The sequence below is a fragment of the Heterodontus francisci genome, chromosome 6 (genome assembly GCF_036365525.1).
Source record: "Heterodontus francisci isolate sHetFra1 chromosome 6, sHetFra1.hap1, whole genome shotgun sequence".
NCBI classification, from domain to species: Eukaryota; Metazoa; Chordata; class Chondrichthyes; order Heterodontiformes; family Heterodontidae; genus Heterodontus; species Heterodontus francisci.
In genome coordinates, this window is record NC_090376.1 from 155,887,837 (window position 1) to 155,907,359 (window position 19,523).

At 43.3% G+C, this 19,523-nt stretch overlaps 1 protein-coding gene across 1 annotated transcript in view; it reads left to right on the plus strand.

Annotated features, from left to right (window-relative positions):
- The window catches only part of uggt2 (UDP-glucose glycoprotein glucosyltransferase 2), a 740,193-nt gene that overhangs the window by 268,083 nt on the left and 452,587 nt on the right, over window positions 1-19,523 (plus strand). The window contains exons 11-12 of the mRNA XM_068034396.1: window positions 4,986-5,046; window positions 9,724-9,815. Of these exons, the coding sequence (XP_067890497.1) occupies window positions 4,986-5,046; window positions 9,724-9,815 (153 nt within the window). The remainder of the gene's footprint in view (window positions 1-4,985; window positions 5,047-9,723; window positions 9,816-19,523) is intronic.

Consider the following 19,523-nt stretch of genomic DNA (forward strand, 5'->3'; position numbering starts at 1 on the left):
TTCACACTTTCCAAAATTGCTAACACCTCCTCCTTGTGAACCTCAATCCCATCTAGCCTAGTGGTCTGAATCTCAGTATTCTCCTCGACAACATTTTCTTTCTCTACTGTAAATACTGACGAAAAATATTCATTTAACGCTTCCCCTATCTCCTCTGATTCCACACACAACTTCCCACTACTATCCTTGATTGGCCCTAATCTAACTCTAGTCATTCTTTTATTCCTGATATACCTATAGAAAGCCTTAGGGTTTTCCCTGATCCTATCCGCCAATGACTTCTCATGTCCTCTCCTTGCTCTTCTTAGCTCTCCCTTTAGATCCTTCCTGGCTAGCTTGTAACTCTCAAGCGCCCTAACTGAGCCTTCACGTCTCATCCTAACATAAGCCTTCTTCTTCCGCTTGACAAGCGCTTCAACTTCTTTAGTAAACCACGGCTCCCTCGCTCGACAACTTCCTCCCTGCCTGACAGGTACATACTTATCAAGGACACGCAGTAGCTGCTCCTTGAATAAGCTCCACATATCGATTGTGCCCATCCCCTGCAGTTTCCTTCCCCATCCTACGCATCCTAAATCTTGCCTAATCGCATCATAATTTCCTTTCCCCCAGCTATAATTCTTGCCCTGCGGTATATACCTATCCCTGCCCATCGCTAAGGTAAACCTAACCGAATTGTGATCACTATCACCAAAGTGCTCACCTACATCTAAATCTAACACCTGGCCTGGTTCATTACCCAGTACCAAATCCAATGTGGCATCGCCCCTGGTTGGCCTGTCTACATACTGTGTCAGAAAACCCTCCTGCACACACTGGACAAAAACTGACCCATCTAAAGTACTCGAACTATAGTATTTCCAGTCAATATTTGGAAAGTTAAAGTCCCCCATAACAACTACCCTGTTACTCTCGCCCCTGTCGAGAATCATCTTCGCTATCCTTTCCTCTACATCTCTGGAACTATTCGGAGGTCTATAGAAGACTCCCAACAGGGTGACCTCTCCTCTCCTGTTTCTAACCTCGGCCCATACTACCTCAGTAGACGAGTCCTCAAACGTCCTTTCTGCCGCTGTAATACTCTCCTTGATTAACAATGCCACACCCCCCTCTCTTTTACCATCTTCTCTGTTCTTACTGAAACATCTAAATCCCGGAACCTGCAACATCCATTTCTGCCCCTGCTCTACCCATGTCTCCGAAATGGCCACTGCATCGAGATCCCAGGTACCAACCCATGCTGCAAGCTCACCCACCTTATTCCGGATGCTCCTGGCGTTGAAGTAGACACACTTTAAACCAGGTTCTTGCTTGCCAGTGCCCTCTTGTGTCCTTGTAACCTTATCCCTGACCTCACTACTCTCAACATCCTGTACACTGGCACTACAATTTAGGTTCCCATTCCCCCGCTGAATTAGTTTAAACCCCCCCGAAGAGCACTAGCAAATCTCCTCCCCACTAATACCTGGAATGGGCGGGTTGTCTAATGAGGAAAGGTTGGACAGGTTAGGGCTTGTATCCGCTGGAGTTTGGAAGAGTAAGAGGCGACTTGATTGAAACATATAAGATCCTGAGGAGTCTTGACAGGGTGGATGTGGAAAGGATGCTTCCCCTTGTGGGAGAATCTAGAACTGGTGACTATTTAAAAATAAGGGGATGCCCATTTACGATGAGAAGAAATTTTTTCTCTCAGAGGGTCGTGAGTCACAGAATCACAGAATAATACAGTGCGGAAGAGGCCCTTCGGCCCATCGAGTCTGCACCGATACATTAAAACACCTGACCTTCTACCTCATCCCATTTGCCAGCACTTGGCCCATAGCCTTGAATGTTATGAATGTGCCAGGTGCTCATCCAGGTACTTTTTAAAGGATGTGAGGCAACCCGCCTCTACCACCCTCCCAGGCAGGGCATTCCAGACCGTCACCACCCTCTGGGTAAAAAAGTTCTTCCTCAAATCCCCCTTAAACCTCCTGCCCCTCACCTTAAACTTGTGACCCCTCGTAACTGACCCTTCAACTAAGGGGAACAGCTGCTCCCTATCCACCCTGTCCATGCCCCTCATAATCTTGTACACCTCGATCAGGTCCCCTCAGTCTTCTCTGCTCCAGAGAGTCTTTGGAACTCTCTTCCTCAAAAGGCAGTGGAAGCAGAGTCCTTGAATATTTTTAAGGCAGAGGTAGATAGATTCTTGAATAGCAAGGGGGTGAAAGGTTATCAGGGGTCGGCGGGAATGTGGACTTGAGGTTCCAATCAGATCAGCCATGATCGTGTTGGACGGCGGAGCAGACTCGAGGGGCTGAGTGGCCTACACCTGCTCCTTATTCGTATGTTGATGTGTTTGTATCATCATGAGTGTGGGGCTGAGCAGGGGCCTGGTCCTCATCAATCCTCCGATTGTCAGGGGACCCAGATGGCACATGCTCTCTCAGTTGTTGGGACATGTCTATGTCATGCACTCCAGTTTGTGACCCAGATTCTAATGTTAAAACCCCCCACGGACCATGTGGATGTATTTGCGCTGGCAGAGGTGGAAGAAGAGGCAGATGACGGTGCACTCTCTGGGTCATTGGCTTCTTCTTGCTCCCCAGAGGAGGATTCTTGGGGCATGCGGTGTTCTGCTACTCAAATGTTGCCACCTACAGTGGAGACACAAACAGAGGCACTTTAAGCATGTGCTTCCCATGAGTTCATACAATTTCCTTCAGTTTCCATTTATGGCTGCAAGAGCAGAAATGATACTTCATCCTTACGCCTCGTGGCTCCTGCCTCGCCATCTCCGCCTGCCCTGCCTCCCTCCTCTCTCGCGATCTCCAAAGTCTTCTCTTCAGTCGTGGTCAGCAGTCTGATGTCAGGGACCCCTCCTCCCATCTTAGCACACTCACGCTGGTTGTGGCTTTGTTTCTCCTGCAACAACAGTGCAGATTTCATGATATGGCAAATGATGCATCACAACCATTGCATATGTGCATCAACATTCTGCATCGGCTTTCGCACGACACATCCAATCACATAATGCCAATCTTCATCATTTAGTAGATAGCACCAAGGCTGCTCACGCTTTCGACTGCATTCCTTGCCTTAAAGACACCTAACCATGGAAGAGATCAACGAAGCAGCCTCGCCAGGACCACTTACCCTTGCTGATCTGAGCCAGTCATTGATGCGCTTGCAGCACTGTACCCATGTTCCAAGAGTTGTCCCACGGTTCGAGACCTCCTCCACTACCTCAATCCAGGCTGCCTTGGTGAGGCGGGTGGATCTTCTGACTCCATCTGCAGGGAAGAGGATCTCCCGCCTTTCCCTGACAGCCTGGAGGAGAACCAGCAGGGAGCATTACTGAATCGTGGGACGGGATGCTCCCTGCTGGCTGCCATTTGATGAACTTTGGCTGCAGAGAAAATAAATGATATTAAGTTAGTGGAGAGTTTCACAAAATAAGGGAGGCAAAAACATTTTGATTTAAGTGAAAGTTTCAATTAAGTTATTCTGCAATACTTACATGAAAGGAAGGTGTTGCTACTTTGGCTGCAAGCACAAAATGTTTTATGTCTGCGGCGATCATGGAGGTTGGGACAGTGAAGGTGGATTCTACCAATGAAAGGCCGCCCTCTCCGCATGATCCCATGTGTTCCCTGTGCCCGTTGCTGCATGGCTAATTTAAATACAAAATCGCCTGGGAAATGTGTTTTGCAGTGGGAGCGGAAGCTGTGACAACTTCTGGTCCCGTCTTCAGGAAAGCAGCGGCACTCATAAGGTTCTACCCTGACTCCAAATATACTGGGTTCCTTTCTCATTACTTGTTCTCCAACACAAAGCTCAATATTTGGCCATTTTAGTGGTTGGTAAATACTATATTACAGAAACAGAGTTTACTTGTTTGTTATTTCGGAAACTTAAAAAGAGGCAGCCAAAACATTAGATATCAATGCTTGCAGAACTTTTGATAGCAAATTAAAATAAACTGCCTTTAGGTGCATTCATCAGCACATATTAGATGAAAAGTTGATATTTAAGTCTGGTGGAATGGTCTGTAAATGAACAGCACATCAGATTAATGGGAAGAACTCTAAGGTTCAATAAACCATTTAAATTCATTTAAAGCATGGACATAATGTTTTTCCTATAGAATCCATTAATTCATTGAACTTTCTGATGCTTTTAGAAAACAATGTTTTCAGAAAAAAATTGCCAATAATATATTTTCAAAAATGACATTAAAAATGTAAATTCATTAAGCTGGTACCATCGTTGGGAATAAAATGTTAAGCAATATATTTGTGCTATTTTATTAGCAGATATCACAGTTAATGCTTGTTGAGAAAATCTGGCATCACTTCCACGTGATATAAAATGGCATTCCTTTCTGATTTGACATTCCCCTTATTGTTTGGCACACCATGGCTCACAAATCAAGCTCAAAACTATAAGTAAATTTTAAAACAACTCAGTAACAAAACATAAATTACCTTTCATGGTACAGTGGAAATAATAGTTCTATGTATTCCCATCCATGGAAACGACAGCCTTAAAAAACTGTGTGTGTACAGTAAGTTATCGCTGAATACAAACTTTTTCCATTAAATTCAGTTATATAATTCACATAATGCAAGTGTCAGGGCAGAATTGAAGAACTGATGGGAACTATGGATTTGCTATAACAACATGCCCAGAGCACCCTCTGCCATCCAATCCTTGCACATTGTCTTGGGAACCAGATGCTCACTCTGCGTAAAGCCAGGCTTACACGTTCTATCATTTGGAATTGTATTTGTGCTGTTGCAATCCAGCCATGTTAATTTGCTTGCTATACATGATTTTAATGACCACCACATGAGACAAATCACCTTCTCTAGACATAGAGCTCCAGCATTAAAGTTAGTGCTAGGCATGGCTCCAAAAAAGGGAAAATTTCAGAGTGGGAAAAAAAGTGAATGTTGTATAATTTCTGCTTCTAAAATGTTTTATTTGAATTCTACCAACAGATCACTGACGAGAATATCTGTAAACCAGGAAATGCGAAATGAAATAGAGGCAAATCAAAAGGTAGGTGCATCTTGCCATAAAAAATGTAACTCTCCATGAATCGAGACAACTATTCAAATATTATTACATTTAATTTAAAACTAACTAGAAAGGAAGGCACATGAACTGGGGGTAAAATATGAATTTAATCAAAAATAAATATCTCCTTGAGGTTATTTAAATCTTCATTTTGAAAATTCTGAATTATTCTCAGTTGAAATCAGTTGGGCGTCTTCCAAAGCATTAAGGTAGATAAGTCCCCAGGGCCTGATGGGATCTAGCCCAGAATACTGAGGGAGGAAAGGGAAGAAATTGCTGGGGCCTTGACAGAAATCTTTGTATCCTCATTGGCTACAGGTGAGGTCCCAGAGGACTGGAGAACAGCCAAAGTTGTTCCTTTGTTTAAGAAGGGTAGCAAGGATAATCCAGGAAATTATAGGCCGGTGAGCCTTATGTCTGTGGAAGGGAAATTATTAGAGAGGATTCTTTGGGACAGTATTTACTCCCATTTGGAAACAAATGAACTTATTAGCGAGGGGCAGCACGGTTTTGTGAAGGGGAGGTCGTGTCTCACTAACTTAATTGAGTTTTTTGAGGAAATGACGAAGATGATTGATGAAGGAAGGGCAGTGAATGTTGTCTAATTGGACTTGAGTCAGGTCCCTCATGGCAGACTGGTACAAAAGGTGAAGTCACACAGGGATCAGAGGTGAGCTGGCAAGATGGATACAGAACTGGCTCGGTCATAGAAGACAGAGGGTAGCAGTGGAAGGGTGTTTTTCTGAATGGAGGGCTGTGACTAGTGGTGTTCCGCAGGGATCAGTGCTGGGACCTTTGCTGTTTGTATTATATATTAATGATTCGGAGGAAAATGTAGCTGGTCTGATTAGTATTTTTGCGGACGACACAAAGGTTGGTGGAGTTGCGGATAGTGATGAGGATTGTCAGAGGGTACAGCAGGATATAGATCGGTTGGCGACTTGGGCGGAGAAATGGCAGATGCAGTTTAATCCGGACAAATGTGAGGTAATGCATTTTGGAAGATCTAATACAGGTGCGAAGTGTACAGTAAATGGCAGAACCCTTAGGAGTATTGACAGGCAAAGAGATCTGGGCGTACAGGTCCACAGGTCACTGAAAGTGGCAACGCAGGTGGATAAGGTAGTCAAGAAGGCATTTGGCATGCTTGCCTTCATGGGTCAGGGCATAGAGTATAAAAATTGGCAAGTCATGTTGCAGAAGGATTGGAGGCTTTGGAGAGGGTACAGAAGAGGTTTACCAGGATGTTGCCTGGTCTGGAGGGCATTAGCTATGAGGCAAGGTTGGATAAACTCGGATTGTTTTCACTGGAACGACGGAGGTGGAGTGGCGATATGATAGAGGTTTACAAAGTTATGAGTGGCATGGACAGAGTGGATAGTCAGAAGCTTTTTCCCAGGGTGGAAGAGTCAGTTACTAGGGGACATAGGTTTAAGGTGCGAGGGGCAAAGTTTAGAGGGGATGTGCGAGGCAAGTTCTTTACACAGAGGGTGGTGAGTGCCCGGAACTTGCTGCCGGGGGAGGTGGTGGAAACAGGTATGATAGCGACGTTTAAGAGGCATCTTGACAAATACATAAATAGGATGGGAATAGAGGGATATGGGCCCCGGAAGTGCAGAAGGTTTTAGTTTAGACAGGCATCAAGATCGGCGCAGGCTTGGAGGGCCGGATGGCCTGTTCTTGTGCTGTACTGTTCTTTGTTCTTTGTTCTTTGAAATACATTTTATTTCAGAGCACATTTGAAAATTTAAACCCAGGATAAAGAAGAAGAAACCGCATTAAGTTGACATCTAACCAAAGCACTCAACATTGTTTACACACAATAGTGCTGTGCACCTCTTTTTCTTACCATAGTGTAGCTGCAGGTCAGCTGGATACAGCGATTATTGTGTATATTAAACTGTGTGTAGGCTGTTGCAGTATATGCAGTTAGGATCTATGAGGTTCGTCTTTTTATGAAAAAAATGGAAATCACAACTTGTAGCAGCAGAGTAATGTTCAAGGCATAGAAAACAACAAAAATATTAATTGAACTGTTTAAAAGGTCACTTATTACCCTGTACCTTTTCAGTGAGACTGATAATCAGAAAGTATAATTCTTTGCAAGCTGTTTTATTCACTGCTTTGATTTGAATAAACTGCATTGTAAATGTGACAAATAGTTGAAAGACTTTTTAATTGATTTATTAAAATATTTTTAATAGACATCTGTATTCAGTGTAATTTCACAATACAGTTATTCATCCATTTAAATAAAAAACTACAGTGCTACCTTCACCTTTATGGTATATACAACTTTTATCTCATTATTGTGACCTGTAATCATTCGCATACTAAAAATATTTCCCTGTGATCCTTTGATGTGCTGACAGACCTACCTCAGCTGCATAAAGACCGCCAATGAAGCCAGAAGCAAAGATGCTGATGTGCAAATTGCTTTGGAATTACGGAAATTACTAACTTTCTGATATTCAGGCTTGAAGATGTAGATCAGTTAAATGAGGATTGTGAGTACTAACATCATAGCTCTGAGCATGGGTTCTGGTCGTACAGTATGCCTGTCAATTGATTTTCGCAGACGAAACAGGAGCTGAGAATGAAGCAAACCAGCAAAGGACAGAACCTGTTAAGGATATACTAATTGGATCCAATCAGAAATGATATCCAGCTGTTGACCATCAGGTTGGAGCAGGATGCAGTTGGTGGGTGTCAGAAAAGATTGTTAAAGTTGCATCAAATGGTGGCAACCAGGGAAAATCTATGTTAACACACCAAGCATTTCATCAGTTCTGTAAATCCTGATGATATGTGGTTGCTAATGATATGCTCAGCTACCTTTCAAATTAAGGGGCGCATTTAATTACCAGAAAGAAACTCATAATGAAATTGAATACTATTACAGAGTATAGACTTTAATTCCTTGCATTCATTAAGATTTCTCGATTGAGAAACACTGCTGTTTCAGGTCGCAATTTTGAGAGTAAAACTTGATATATTTTAGAAAATGGAGTGGCACTTTGTTTAAAAACAAGAGCTGAGTAAAGTAAAATCATTCATGGAGAGCTGTGAGAATGAAGATAACAAAGTTAGTCCAGCACTGTTGGCATTGACTGAATAAGAACATCTTGAACTTTGTAACAAAAATAAAAATGTTTTGGTGAGGTATTTTAAATCCTGTTTATGCTCAAATCCTTCATTTCTGGCAAAGTACTATTTGCACCAAAACTGCATATCACTCTATGGGGAATGCCTTCATCATTTTCTCTTATTTTCATGGGATTTGGGCATCACTGACAAGGCCAGCATTTGTTTCCCATCCCAAATTGCCCTTAAACTGAGTGGTAGTTAAAAGTCAACCACATTGCTGTGAGTCTGGAGTCAGATATAGGCCTGACCAGATAAGGATGGCAGATTTCCTTCCCTAAATTACATTTTTTACAACGATCAATGATAGTTTCATGGTACCATTACTGAGACTAGGTTTCAATTCCAGATTTTTTATGAATTAATTGAATTGAAATTCCACTAGCTGCTGTGTTGGGATTTGAACACTTCCCCAGGGCATTAACTTGGGCCTCTGGATGTCCAGTGACATTACCGCTACACCACCTCCTATATTCTGTTTTCATTTCTGAATAAATGACTGTAATGTAAATTCCCTTTAGATTCATATTGAAACCAATGATGTTCAGAAACAAAAATATTAAGCTTAAAAAATACTGTTGGTCAGTCATTTATTGAAGCATTATGGTACATTACTGTCAACAATGCATTTGAAATCTGAGCTGATTCCAGTTATTCTAAGTCATTATTTATTGTGCTTCCCAATTTGAAAAGCACTTTAAGTTATTTTTAATACAATTAAGCAATTATTTTTCAAAGGTTGATGTACCCGCGTTTTTTTTCAGTGAGATAAAGGAACTTGCTGCTCCATGTTCCAGTCTGACAATGTGTCTGTATTTCAGGCTGATAGCATATCTGAAATATTTCAACAAAGTGGATGAAATTTGAGTTGTATTTACAGCAACAAAAATCTTGAATTTCATTTCAGAAAGCTGGGACAATGATAACTATTAGTCTTTGCAAAGATCATATAACGACACATTAGTTTCAAAACTGGTGTAACACAAATGTGGATCCAATAAGGCAACCTTTATAAACACTACTTAGGAGGAAGGTAATAATTGCATTTAAGGTTAGGTTTAAAATCTAACTCTAAAGCAGTGCTATGTCAATGTATTCATACAAAGATTCATTCTATACCAAAGTAGAATCCCAGTTAAACAGTGCACTGATAATATTTGAATAAAATTTCTATGCAAATAATGACAATGGAATTGCTTTTCCTAAAATTACTAGCCACAATGATGATAAAAAATGTATATATTCCAAAAGTTGTAAACTGTATACTTTCAGTTTATTTTTGAGCCAGTAATGCTTAGTTTTTATATCATTAGAAATTGAAGGGTGTGCTAACTAAAATTAGAAATACTGAGATATCTGTTCACTTGACAGTCAATGATGTTAGGTTGCACTGAGCTTCACTAGACAGTCTGAGAACCCGGAAAGCCATAGTGGAAATCACTGAATGTGATAAATCTCATTTACTGTGTTAACAAAATGTGATAATTTCTCTAAAAGTCTGTTTGGTTTATTCAGCACTTTGCAGAAACTTTGGGACTTCAACCTGGAGATTCAGCTTTGTTTATAAATGGGTTACATATTGACCTGGACACTCATAATCCATTCAGGTTGGTACAAATGGCCTTCTACACTGTTATGTTTCTGTTATCCATATTTATCACTTGATTGGAATCTGGTGCATCATAACACATTATTCAGTTACTATATCCATTAATGTGCAGTGTTACGAAAGTGCTTCTGTATTTTGTTACATATATTTTTTGAGGATTTATTTTTTAAAGATTGAGGAAATGATAAACTTTGGGGTTTTCAAAGGGGGTCATGTAAAGGCCACTTGACTTTGAAAAACAGTACCCAGAAATGTTTTTAAAAGGGGCACTGAGAGGTCTTATGAGGAAAACAAGTCTTTCTGGGAAACCACCTGACTTCTAGCAACAACAACAACCCTTTCCAGGAAACCACCTGACTACCAGCTCAATAACCAACAGAGAACTTTGGACACCTGGAGAAATTGTTTACAAAGAAGTGACGGGTCAAGATTGATGGATATCAAAAGGTTGACCTCTTGTTGTCGCTTTTGCTTTTGAATTGTTTGAGTTGGGGCTGCACTGTATAAAAAGGGAGAGAAGAGAACTTCTAAGCAAGGAGAGAAGACCATAACCCTTTCCAGTACCTCTCTAAAAGACCCTGAGAAGTTCACTGTGTCATCTCATCTTGTCTCCTGTCTTTGAAGAAAATCCTGCTAAATTAATTCTCAATGCTGCCTGAAAAGAACTGCTCTGAAAGATCCCAGTGACCCATCTATGTGTACTCAGAGGCTGGACTGTATGCCAGTTTTGGAACACAACATATCTCATCTGCTATTTCTTCAAGAATGAGCAAGTATCCACCTCAGGTTTTTTTGTCTGTAATAGAGCTCTAAAAACAAAAATACCTTTATTTTTCCAGTTAACTGGTGTATATGTGTGAGTGTGAATGGCTAAGGTAGAAAGAGAATTTTAATATTTCAATCTGTGTGTTTATGCTTTACTTCATTATTGGTTAAGACTTGTTTTATAATAAACTGATAATTTTGTTGTTTATTAAAGACACCTGGTTGGTGTGTTTTATTATGGATAAAAATAGAGTATATGATTGACCGTATTGATAAGTGGGAAAAAATTTTTATGTCTGTTGTGACCTGTGGAGAAGTGAAACTAGAATAAACAGTGTGCTCCTCCCGCCTCAGTCGTAACATAATTGACGGCTCTTTGCAGGATAATCCCACGCCAACAACATGCAATTGTAAGTGGGTAATAAGAATTGAAAAAGCAAAAATAAAAAGAACCAGTTTCTTGTGTAGTAGAGTAAAGACTACACCACCAGAATGTCTTTAACAGTTGCAACTTTTCTGGGGAAGGAAGTTGTATCCCTGAATGATTTAAGGAACTTAACCATAGCTAAACTAATAGCATTGACAGCAAAATTGGACTTAGAATTAAAACAGGGAGCTCGGAAAGCAGATATAATTGAAGTAATAGCATAACATTTGCAATTGGAAGAAGATGAAAGCAAACCAGAAGGTAGTGCAGTTGAATTAGCTAAAATTCAGTTACAGATGAAGCAGTTTGAGCTTGAACAGAAAAAGGAGGAAAAATAATTGAAAAATTTGAACTTGAAAGAGAATTGACATTGAAGAAACTTGAACTTGAGTAAAAGGAAAGAGAAAGAGAAGGACAGGAATTCAAATTTTAAAAAGATGGAACGAAGACAAAAGAGTGGCCTTGGCTCCAAGGAAAATTCTGGTGAGCAAAGATCTGACTCCAGCCCAGGGCCCAGTGGAGAGCTGTTTAAATTTGTACAAGCCCTCCCTAGATTTGAGGAAAGGGATGTAGAGGCATTTTTCGTTTCTTTTGAAAAGATGAAGTGGCAAAGGAAAGCTGGACACTGCTTAAGCAAAGCAGTTTGATGGGCAGAGTTCATGAAGTGTATGCCATGCTTTCTGAGGAGGCTTCTGCAGATTATGAGATGGCAAAATAGGCTATTCGCACTGTGTATGAGTTAGTCCCTAAAGCGTACAGGCAGAAATTTCAGAACCTCCGTAGATTTTCTGGGCAGACCTATGTAGAATTTGAGAGGGTAAAGCAAATTAATTTTGATTGTTGGAGATGGGCACTAAAAGATGGAGGCCATGTATGAGAACCTTAGGGAACTAATTCTCCTGGCAGAATTTAAAAATTCACTCCCTCCGTTAGTAAGAACCCATGTAGAGAATCAGAAGGTTTCAACAGCCAGGCAGGCATTGGAAATTGCTGCTGATTATGAGCTTGTTTATAAGCCCAAATCCTTTGTCAGTCACCCCCACAATTCCAAGAAGGATAGAAGGTGAGGCAGTGAAAGGAAGACAAGTAGCCAGGGACAGGAAGGGACAGCTGGGAATGTCCTGGGATCACCTCCTCAGGCCAGAAAGGAAGATGCTGACGGTGGAAGTGAGGTCCGCAAGCTTAAGTGTTATCATTCTCACAAGGTGGGACACCTTCGTGTAGAATGCTGGAAGTTGTGGGATAAACCCGTGGGACTTGGACCTAGTATTGGGGAAGGAGCCCGGCCAGGTGGTCGAAGTTTCAGTAGGAGCATTTCGGGAACAGTGACCATAATTCCATAAGTTTTAAGGTACTTGTGGATAAGGATAAGAGTAGTCCTCGGGTGAAGGTGCTAAATTGGGGGAAGGCTAATTCTAACAATATTAGGCAGGAACTGAAGAATTTAGATTGGGGGCGGCTGTTTGAGGGTAAATCAACATCTGACATGTAGAAGTCTTTCAAACGTCAGTTGATTAGAATCCAGGACCGTCATGTTCCTGTGAAGAAGAAGGATAAGTTTGGCAAGTTTCAGGAACCTTGGATAATGCGGGATGTTGTGAGCCGAGTCAAAAAGAAAAAGGAAGCATTCGTAAGGGCTGGAAGGCTAGGAACTGCGGCACAGTGGCGCAGTGGTTAGCACCGCAGCCTCACAGTTCCAGTGACCCGGGTTCAATTCTGGGTACTGCCTGTGTGGAGTTTGCAAGTTCTCCCTGTGTCTGCGTGGGTTTCCTCCGGATGCTCCGGGTTCCTCCCACATGCCAAAGACTTGCAGGTTGATAGGTAAATTGGCCATTATAAATTGCCCCTAGTATAGGTAGGTGGTAGGGAAATAAAGGGACAGGTGGGGATGTGGTAGGAATATGGAATTAGTGTAGGATTAGTATAAATGGGTGGTTGTTGGTCGGCACAGACTCGGTGGGCTGAAGGGCCTGTTTCAGTGCTGTATCTCTAAACTAAACTAAACTAAACAGACGATTCCCTTGAGGAATATAAAGACAGTAGGAAGGAACGTAAGCAAGGAGTCAGGAGGGCGAAAAGAGGTCATGAAAAGTCATTAGCAAACAGGATTTAGGAAAATCCCAAGGCTTTTAATACGTATTTAAAGAGCAAGAGGGTAACTAGGGAAAGGGTTGGCCCACTCAAGGACAGAGAAGGGAAAAAATATCTATGTGTGGAGCCAGAGGAAATGGGCGAGGTACTAAATGAGTACTTTGCATCAGTATTCACCAAAGAGAAGGACTTGGTGGATGATGAGCCTAGGGAAGGGAGTGTAGATAGTCTCAGTCATCTCATTATCAAAAAGGAGGAGGTGTTGGGTGTCTTGCAAAGCATTAAGGTAGATAAGTCCCCAGGGCCTGATGGCATCTACCCCAGAATACTGAGGGAGGCAAGGGAAGAAATTGCTGGGGCCTTGACAGAAATCTTTGCATCCTCATTGGCGACAGGTGAGGTCCCAGAGGACTGGAGAATAGCCAATGTTGTTCCTTTGTTTAAGAAGGGTAGCAAGGATAACCCAGGAAATTATAGGCCGGTGAGCCTTACGTCAGTGGTAGGGAAATTATTAGAGAGGATTCTTCGGGACAGGATTTACTCCCATTTGGAAACAAACGAACTTAGTAGCGAGAGGCAGCATGGTTTTGTGAAGGGGAGGTCGTGTTTCACTAACTTGATTGAGTTTTTTGAGGAAGTGACGAAGATGATTGATGAAGGAAGGGCAGTGAATGTTGTCTATATGGACTTCAGTAAAGCATTTGACAAGGTCCCTCATGGCAGACTGGTACAAAAGGTGAAGTCACACGTGATCAGAGGTGAGCTGGCAAGATGGATACAGAACTGGCTCGGTCACAGAAGACAGAGGGTAGCAGTGGAGGGCTGTGACTAGTGGTGTTCCGCAGAGATCAGTGCTGGGACCTTTGCTGTTTGTATATATATAAATATACAAATAAGTATATATAAATGATTTGGAGGAAAATGTAGCTGGTCTGATTAGTAAGTTTGCGGACGACACAAGGGTTGGTGGAGTTGCGGATAGTGATGAGGATTGTCAGAGGATACAACAGGGTATAGATCGGTTGGAGACTTGGGCGGAGAAATGGCAGATGAAGTTTAATCCGGACAAATGTGAGGTAATGCATTTTGGAAGGTCTAATGCAGGTGGGAAATATACAGTAAATGGCAGAACCCTTAGGAGTATTGACAGGCAGAGAGATCTGGGCGTACAGGTCCACAGGTCACTGAAAGTGGCAACGCAGGTGGACAAGGTAGTCAAAAAGGCATACGGCATGCTTGCCTTCATCAGTCGGAGAATAGAGTATAAAAATTGGTAAGTCATGCTGCAGCTGTACAGAACTTTAGGGCCACACTTAGAATATTGCGTGCAATTCTGGTCGCCACACTACCAGAAGGACGTGGAGGCTTTGGAAAGGGTACAGAAGAGGTTTACCAGGATGTTGCCTGGTCTGGAGGGCATTAACTATGAGGAGAGGTTGGATAAACTCGGATTGTTTTCACTGAAACGACGGAGGTGGAGGGGCGACATGATAGAGGTTTACAAAGTTATGAGCGGCATGGACAGAGTGGATGGTCAGAAGCTTTTTCCGAGGGTGGAAGAGTCAGTTACTAGGGGACATAGGTTTAAAGTGAGAGGAGCAAAGTTTAGAGGGGATGTGCGAGGCAAGTTCTTTACACAGAGGGTGGTGAGTGCCTGGAACTTGTTGCCGGGGGAGGTGGTGGAAGCAGGTATGATAGCGACGTTTAAGAGGCATCTTGACAAATACATGAATAGGATGGGAATAGAGGGATACAGTCCCTGGAATTGCCGAAGGTTTTAGTTTAGGCAGGCATCAAGATCGGCGCAGGCTTGGAGGGCCGAATGGCCCGTTCCTGTGCTGTACTGTTCTTTGTTCTTTGACTTATTGGGGTACACAAGGCCAATGCAGAGAAAGGGGCCCTGACCAAGAGTACAACAGATCAGGCTGTAGCTCTGACTGCAGCTGTAAGGCCAAATACAAAAACTAATGTGAGTATAGGGGTTGTGAATGAGATACCTGAGAGTTATGACCGAGGCGGGAGGAGTGAACTGTTAATTCAGTCCCACTTCTCCACAGCTCATAACATATCAATACATTTTCTCACTTACCGAAACAGCCAATTAGATGCAGGATTCCTTTTCCAAAGAGAAAGGTGGGTAGGTTTTCTCCTCTCCAGGCAGAAACAACAACTGACTGTTTCAACAGTTCAAATTGAAACGAAACTTTTCCAGTAACAAGTCACATGGCCACCATAAGTCACTCCTTTGTCACTTGCTTGTAAACATCTGTCCCTTTAAGTCAGAAAACAACTCCCCTGTTGGGTTCTTTTTAACAGGTGTTTTCTGGTAACATTCCAATCTCAGGTCAAACTCAGTCCCAAAATTTTTTTTTCTTTTTTAAAAAAACACAAAGTTCAGCCATCTCCAGATGATTTAATGTCCATGAAATCCTTTTCCGTTTTTTAAAATATAGTATCTCAAGTTGTAACAAAGTAAAAAATGGACTCTGTTAACAGTTATGGGGAATTCCTGTTGAAAGGAAATGTAACTCCTTATCCCTCAAGTGAGGCAGGCAAACCCATAGTTATGCTTAGAGATACAGGAGCCACCCAAACTCTTTTGCTGGGGAAAGGCATAACAGTTCCATCAGAGAGCGCACTGAATGCTGAAGTTGTAGTGAATGGTATTGGCGGGGCATATATACCTTTGTATTGGGTGCACCAAGAGTGTGCGCGAATGTCTGGAACAGTAGCTGAAGGAGTTGTCCACAGTTTGCCAGTGGACAGAGTTGATCTACTCCTGAGGAATAATTTGGCCAGAGTGGAAGTAGTAGCTTCTCCAGTAGTCAGGAAAAAAACAAGTGAAATTACGGAGACAGAACAGTTGTAGGAAAAGGTTCCAGGAATTTTTCCTTCATGTATAGTAACCCAAGCAATGGCTAAACAAGTTCCATAGTGGGAGCTAAAATTGACACCACAGTCAGATTGTCAAATATCTGAAACTTTGGGGATTTGGATAATCCAAAGGAAATGTTTAATAGGTCTTCTATGATCACAGCTCAGCAAGCCGATCCAGAGTTAAATAAAGTGACACCACAATCAGCTCTAACAGAAGCTGAGGCAGAAGGAGTTCCAGAAGGCTATTGCATTAAAAATGGGATTTTGATCAGGAAGTGGAGACCTCCTCACAGACCTGCAGATGAAGAATGGATGGTTATTCATCAGATAGTGGTACTGCCAAAGTATTGCCTTAACTCTTAAGGACAGCACTTGAAGTTGCTATAGCAGAACATGCGGGGATCCAGAAGACCAAATTTTTTTTTTATTCATTCATGGGATGTGGGTGTTGCTGGCTAGGCCAACATTTATTGCCCATCCCTAATTACCCTTGAGCAGGTGGTGGTGAGCTGCCTTCTTGAACCGCTGCAGTCCATGTGGGTAGGTACACCTACAGTGCTGTTAGGAATGGAGTTCCAGGATCTTGACCCGGTGACAGTAAAGAAACAACAATATAGTTCCAAGTCAGGATGCTGTGTGACTTGGAGGGGAACTTGCAGGTGGTGGTGTTTCCATGCATCTGCTGCTCTTGCCTTCTAGATGGTAGAGGTTGCGAGTTTGGAAGGTGCTGTACAAGGAGCCTTGGTGCGTTGCTGCAGTGCATTTTGTGGATGGCACACAATGCTGCCATTGTGCATCGGTGGTGGAGGGAGTGAATGTTTGTGCCAATCAAGCGGGCTGCTATGTCCTGTATGATGTCGAGCTTCTTGAATGTTGTTGCAGCTGCACCCATTCAGGCAAGTGGAGAGTATTCCATCACACTCCTGACTTGTGCCTTATAGATAGTAGACAGGCTTTGGGGAGTCAGGGGGTGAGTTACTCGCTGCAGGATTCACAGAATCACAGAATAATACAGAATAATAATGCAAGTTCCCCTCCAAGTCACACAGCATCCTGACTTGGAACTATATTGTTGTTTCTTTACTGTCACTGGGTCAAAATCCTGGAACTCCCTTCCTAACAGCACTGTCGGTGTACCTACCCAACATGGACTGCAGCGGTTCAAGAAGGCAGCTCACCACCAGAAGAGGCCCTCCGGCTCATCGATTGATTCCTAGCCTCTGACCTGCTCTTGTAGACACGGTAATTATATGGCTACTCTAGTTCAGTTTCTGATCAATGGTAACCCCCAGGATGTTGATAGTGCGGGATTCAGCGATCGTACTGCCATTGAATGTCAAGGAGAGATTCTCTCTTGTTTGAGATGGTCATTGCCTGGCACTTGTGTGGCGTGATTGTTACTGCCACTTATCAGTCCAAGCCTGTAAATTGTCCAGGTCTTGCTGCATTTCCAGATGGACTGCTTCAGTATCTGAGGAGTCACGAATGGTGCTGAACATTGTGCGATCATCAGCAAACATCCCCACTTCTGACTTTATGATTGAAGGTAGGTCATTGATGAAGCAGCTGAAGATGGTTGGGCCGAGGACACGACCCTGAGGAACTCCTGCAGTGATGTCCTGGAGCTGAGATGATGGATCTTTGCACTAGGTATGACTCCAACCAATGGAGAGTTTTCCCCTGATTCCCATTGACCTCAGTTTTGCTAGGGCTCCTTGATGCCATACTCGGTCAAATGCTGCCTTGATGTCAAGGGCAGTCACTCTCACCTCACCTGTTAAGTTCAGCTTTTTTGTCCATGTTTGAACCAAGGCTGTAATGAGATCAGGAGCTGAGTGGCCCTGGCGGAACCCAAACTGAGCATCACTGAACAGGTTATTGTTAAGCAAGTGCCTTTTGATAGCACTGTCGACGACACCTTCCATCACTTTGCTGATGATCAAGAGTAGACAGATGGGGTGGTAATTGGCCGGGTTGGAGTTGTTCTGCTTTTTGTGTGCAGGGCATACCTGGGCAACTTTCCACATTGTCGGGTAGATGCCAGTGTTGTAGCTGTACTGGAACAGCTTGGCGAGGGGTGCAGCTAGTTCTGGAGCACAGGTCTTCAGTACTATTGCCAGAATGTTATCAGGGCCCATAGTCTTTGCTGTATCCAGTGCCTTTGATTTCACGCGGAGTGAATCAAATTGGCTCAAGACTAGCTGGGGACTTCAGAGGAGGCCGAGATGGATCATCCACTTGGCACTTCTGGCTGAATATTGTTGCAAATGCTTCATCCTTATCTTTTGCACTGATGTGCTGGGCTCCCCCATCATTGAGGATGGGCATATTTTTGTGGAGCCACCTCCTCCAGTTAGTTGTTTAATTGTCGATCACCATTCAAACAGGATGCGGCAGGACTGCAGAGCTTAATCTGGTCCGTTGGTTATGGGATCACTTAGCTCTGCCTATCACATGCTGCTTACGCTGTTCGGCAGGCAAGTAGTCCTGTGATGTAGCTTCACCAGGTTGACACCTCATTTTGAGGTATGCCTGGTGCTGCTCCTGGCATGCCCTCCTGCACTCTTCATTGAACCTGGGTTGGTCCTCAGACTTGATGGTAATGGTAGAGTGGGATATATGCCAGGCCATTAGGTTACAGATTGTGGTTGAGTACAATTCTGCTGCTGATGGCCCATAGCGCCTCATGGATGCCCAGTTTTGCATTGCTAGATCTGTTTGAAATCTCTCCCATTTAGCCCGGTGGTTGTGCCACACAACACGATGGAGAGTATCCTCAATGTGAAGGCGGGACTTCGTCTCCACAGGGACTGTGCAGTGGTCACTCCTACCAATTCTGTCCTGAACAGATACATCTGCGGCAGGCAGATTGATGAGGACGATGTCAAGTATATTTTTCCCCTTTGTTGGTACTCACCACCTGCCGCAGACTCAGTCTAGTAGTTATGTTGTTTAGGACTCGGCCAGCTTGGTCAGTAGTGGTGCTAACGAGCCACTATTGATGATGGACATTGAAGTCTCCCACCCAGAGTAAATTCTGTGCCCTTGCCACCCTCAGTGCTTCCTCCAAGTGCTGTTAAACATTCATCAGCTGAGGGAGGTGGGCGGTAGGTGATAATCTGTCGGCGGTATCCTTGTCCACGTTTGACCTGATGCCATGAGACTTCATGGGGTCCGGAGTCAATGTTGAGAACTCACAGGACAATTCCCCCCCGGCTGTATACACTGTGCCACCACCTCTGCCCGGTCTGTCCTGCCGGTGGGTGGGATAGGACATATCCAGGGACGATGATGGCGGCGTCTGGGACATTGTCTGCAAGGTATGATTCCGTATGACTATGTCAGGTTGTTGCCTGTCTGTGGGACATCTCTCCCAACTTTGGCACAACCCGCCAGATGCTCGTGAGGGTTTTTGGAGGGTCGACATAGCTGAGTTTGCCATTGTCGCTTCCGGTGCCTTGGTCGATGTCGGGTGGTCCGTTCGGTTTCATTCCTTATCGACTTTGTAGTAGTTTGATACAACTGAGTGGCTTGCTAGGCCATTTC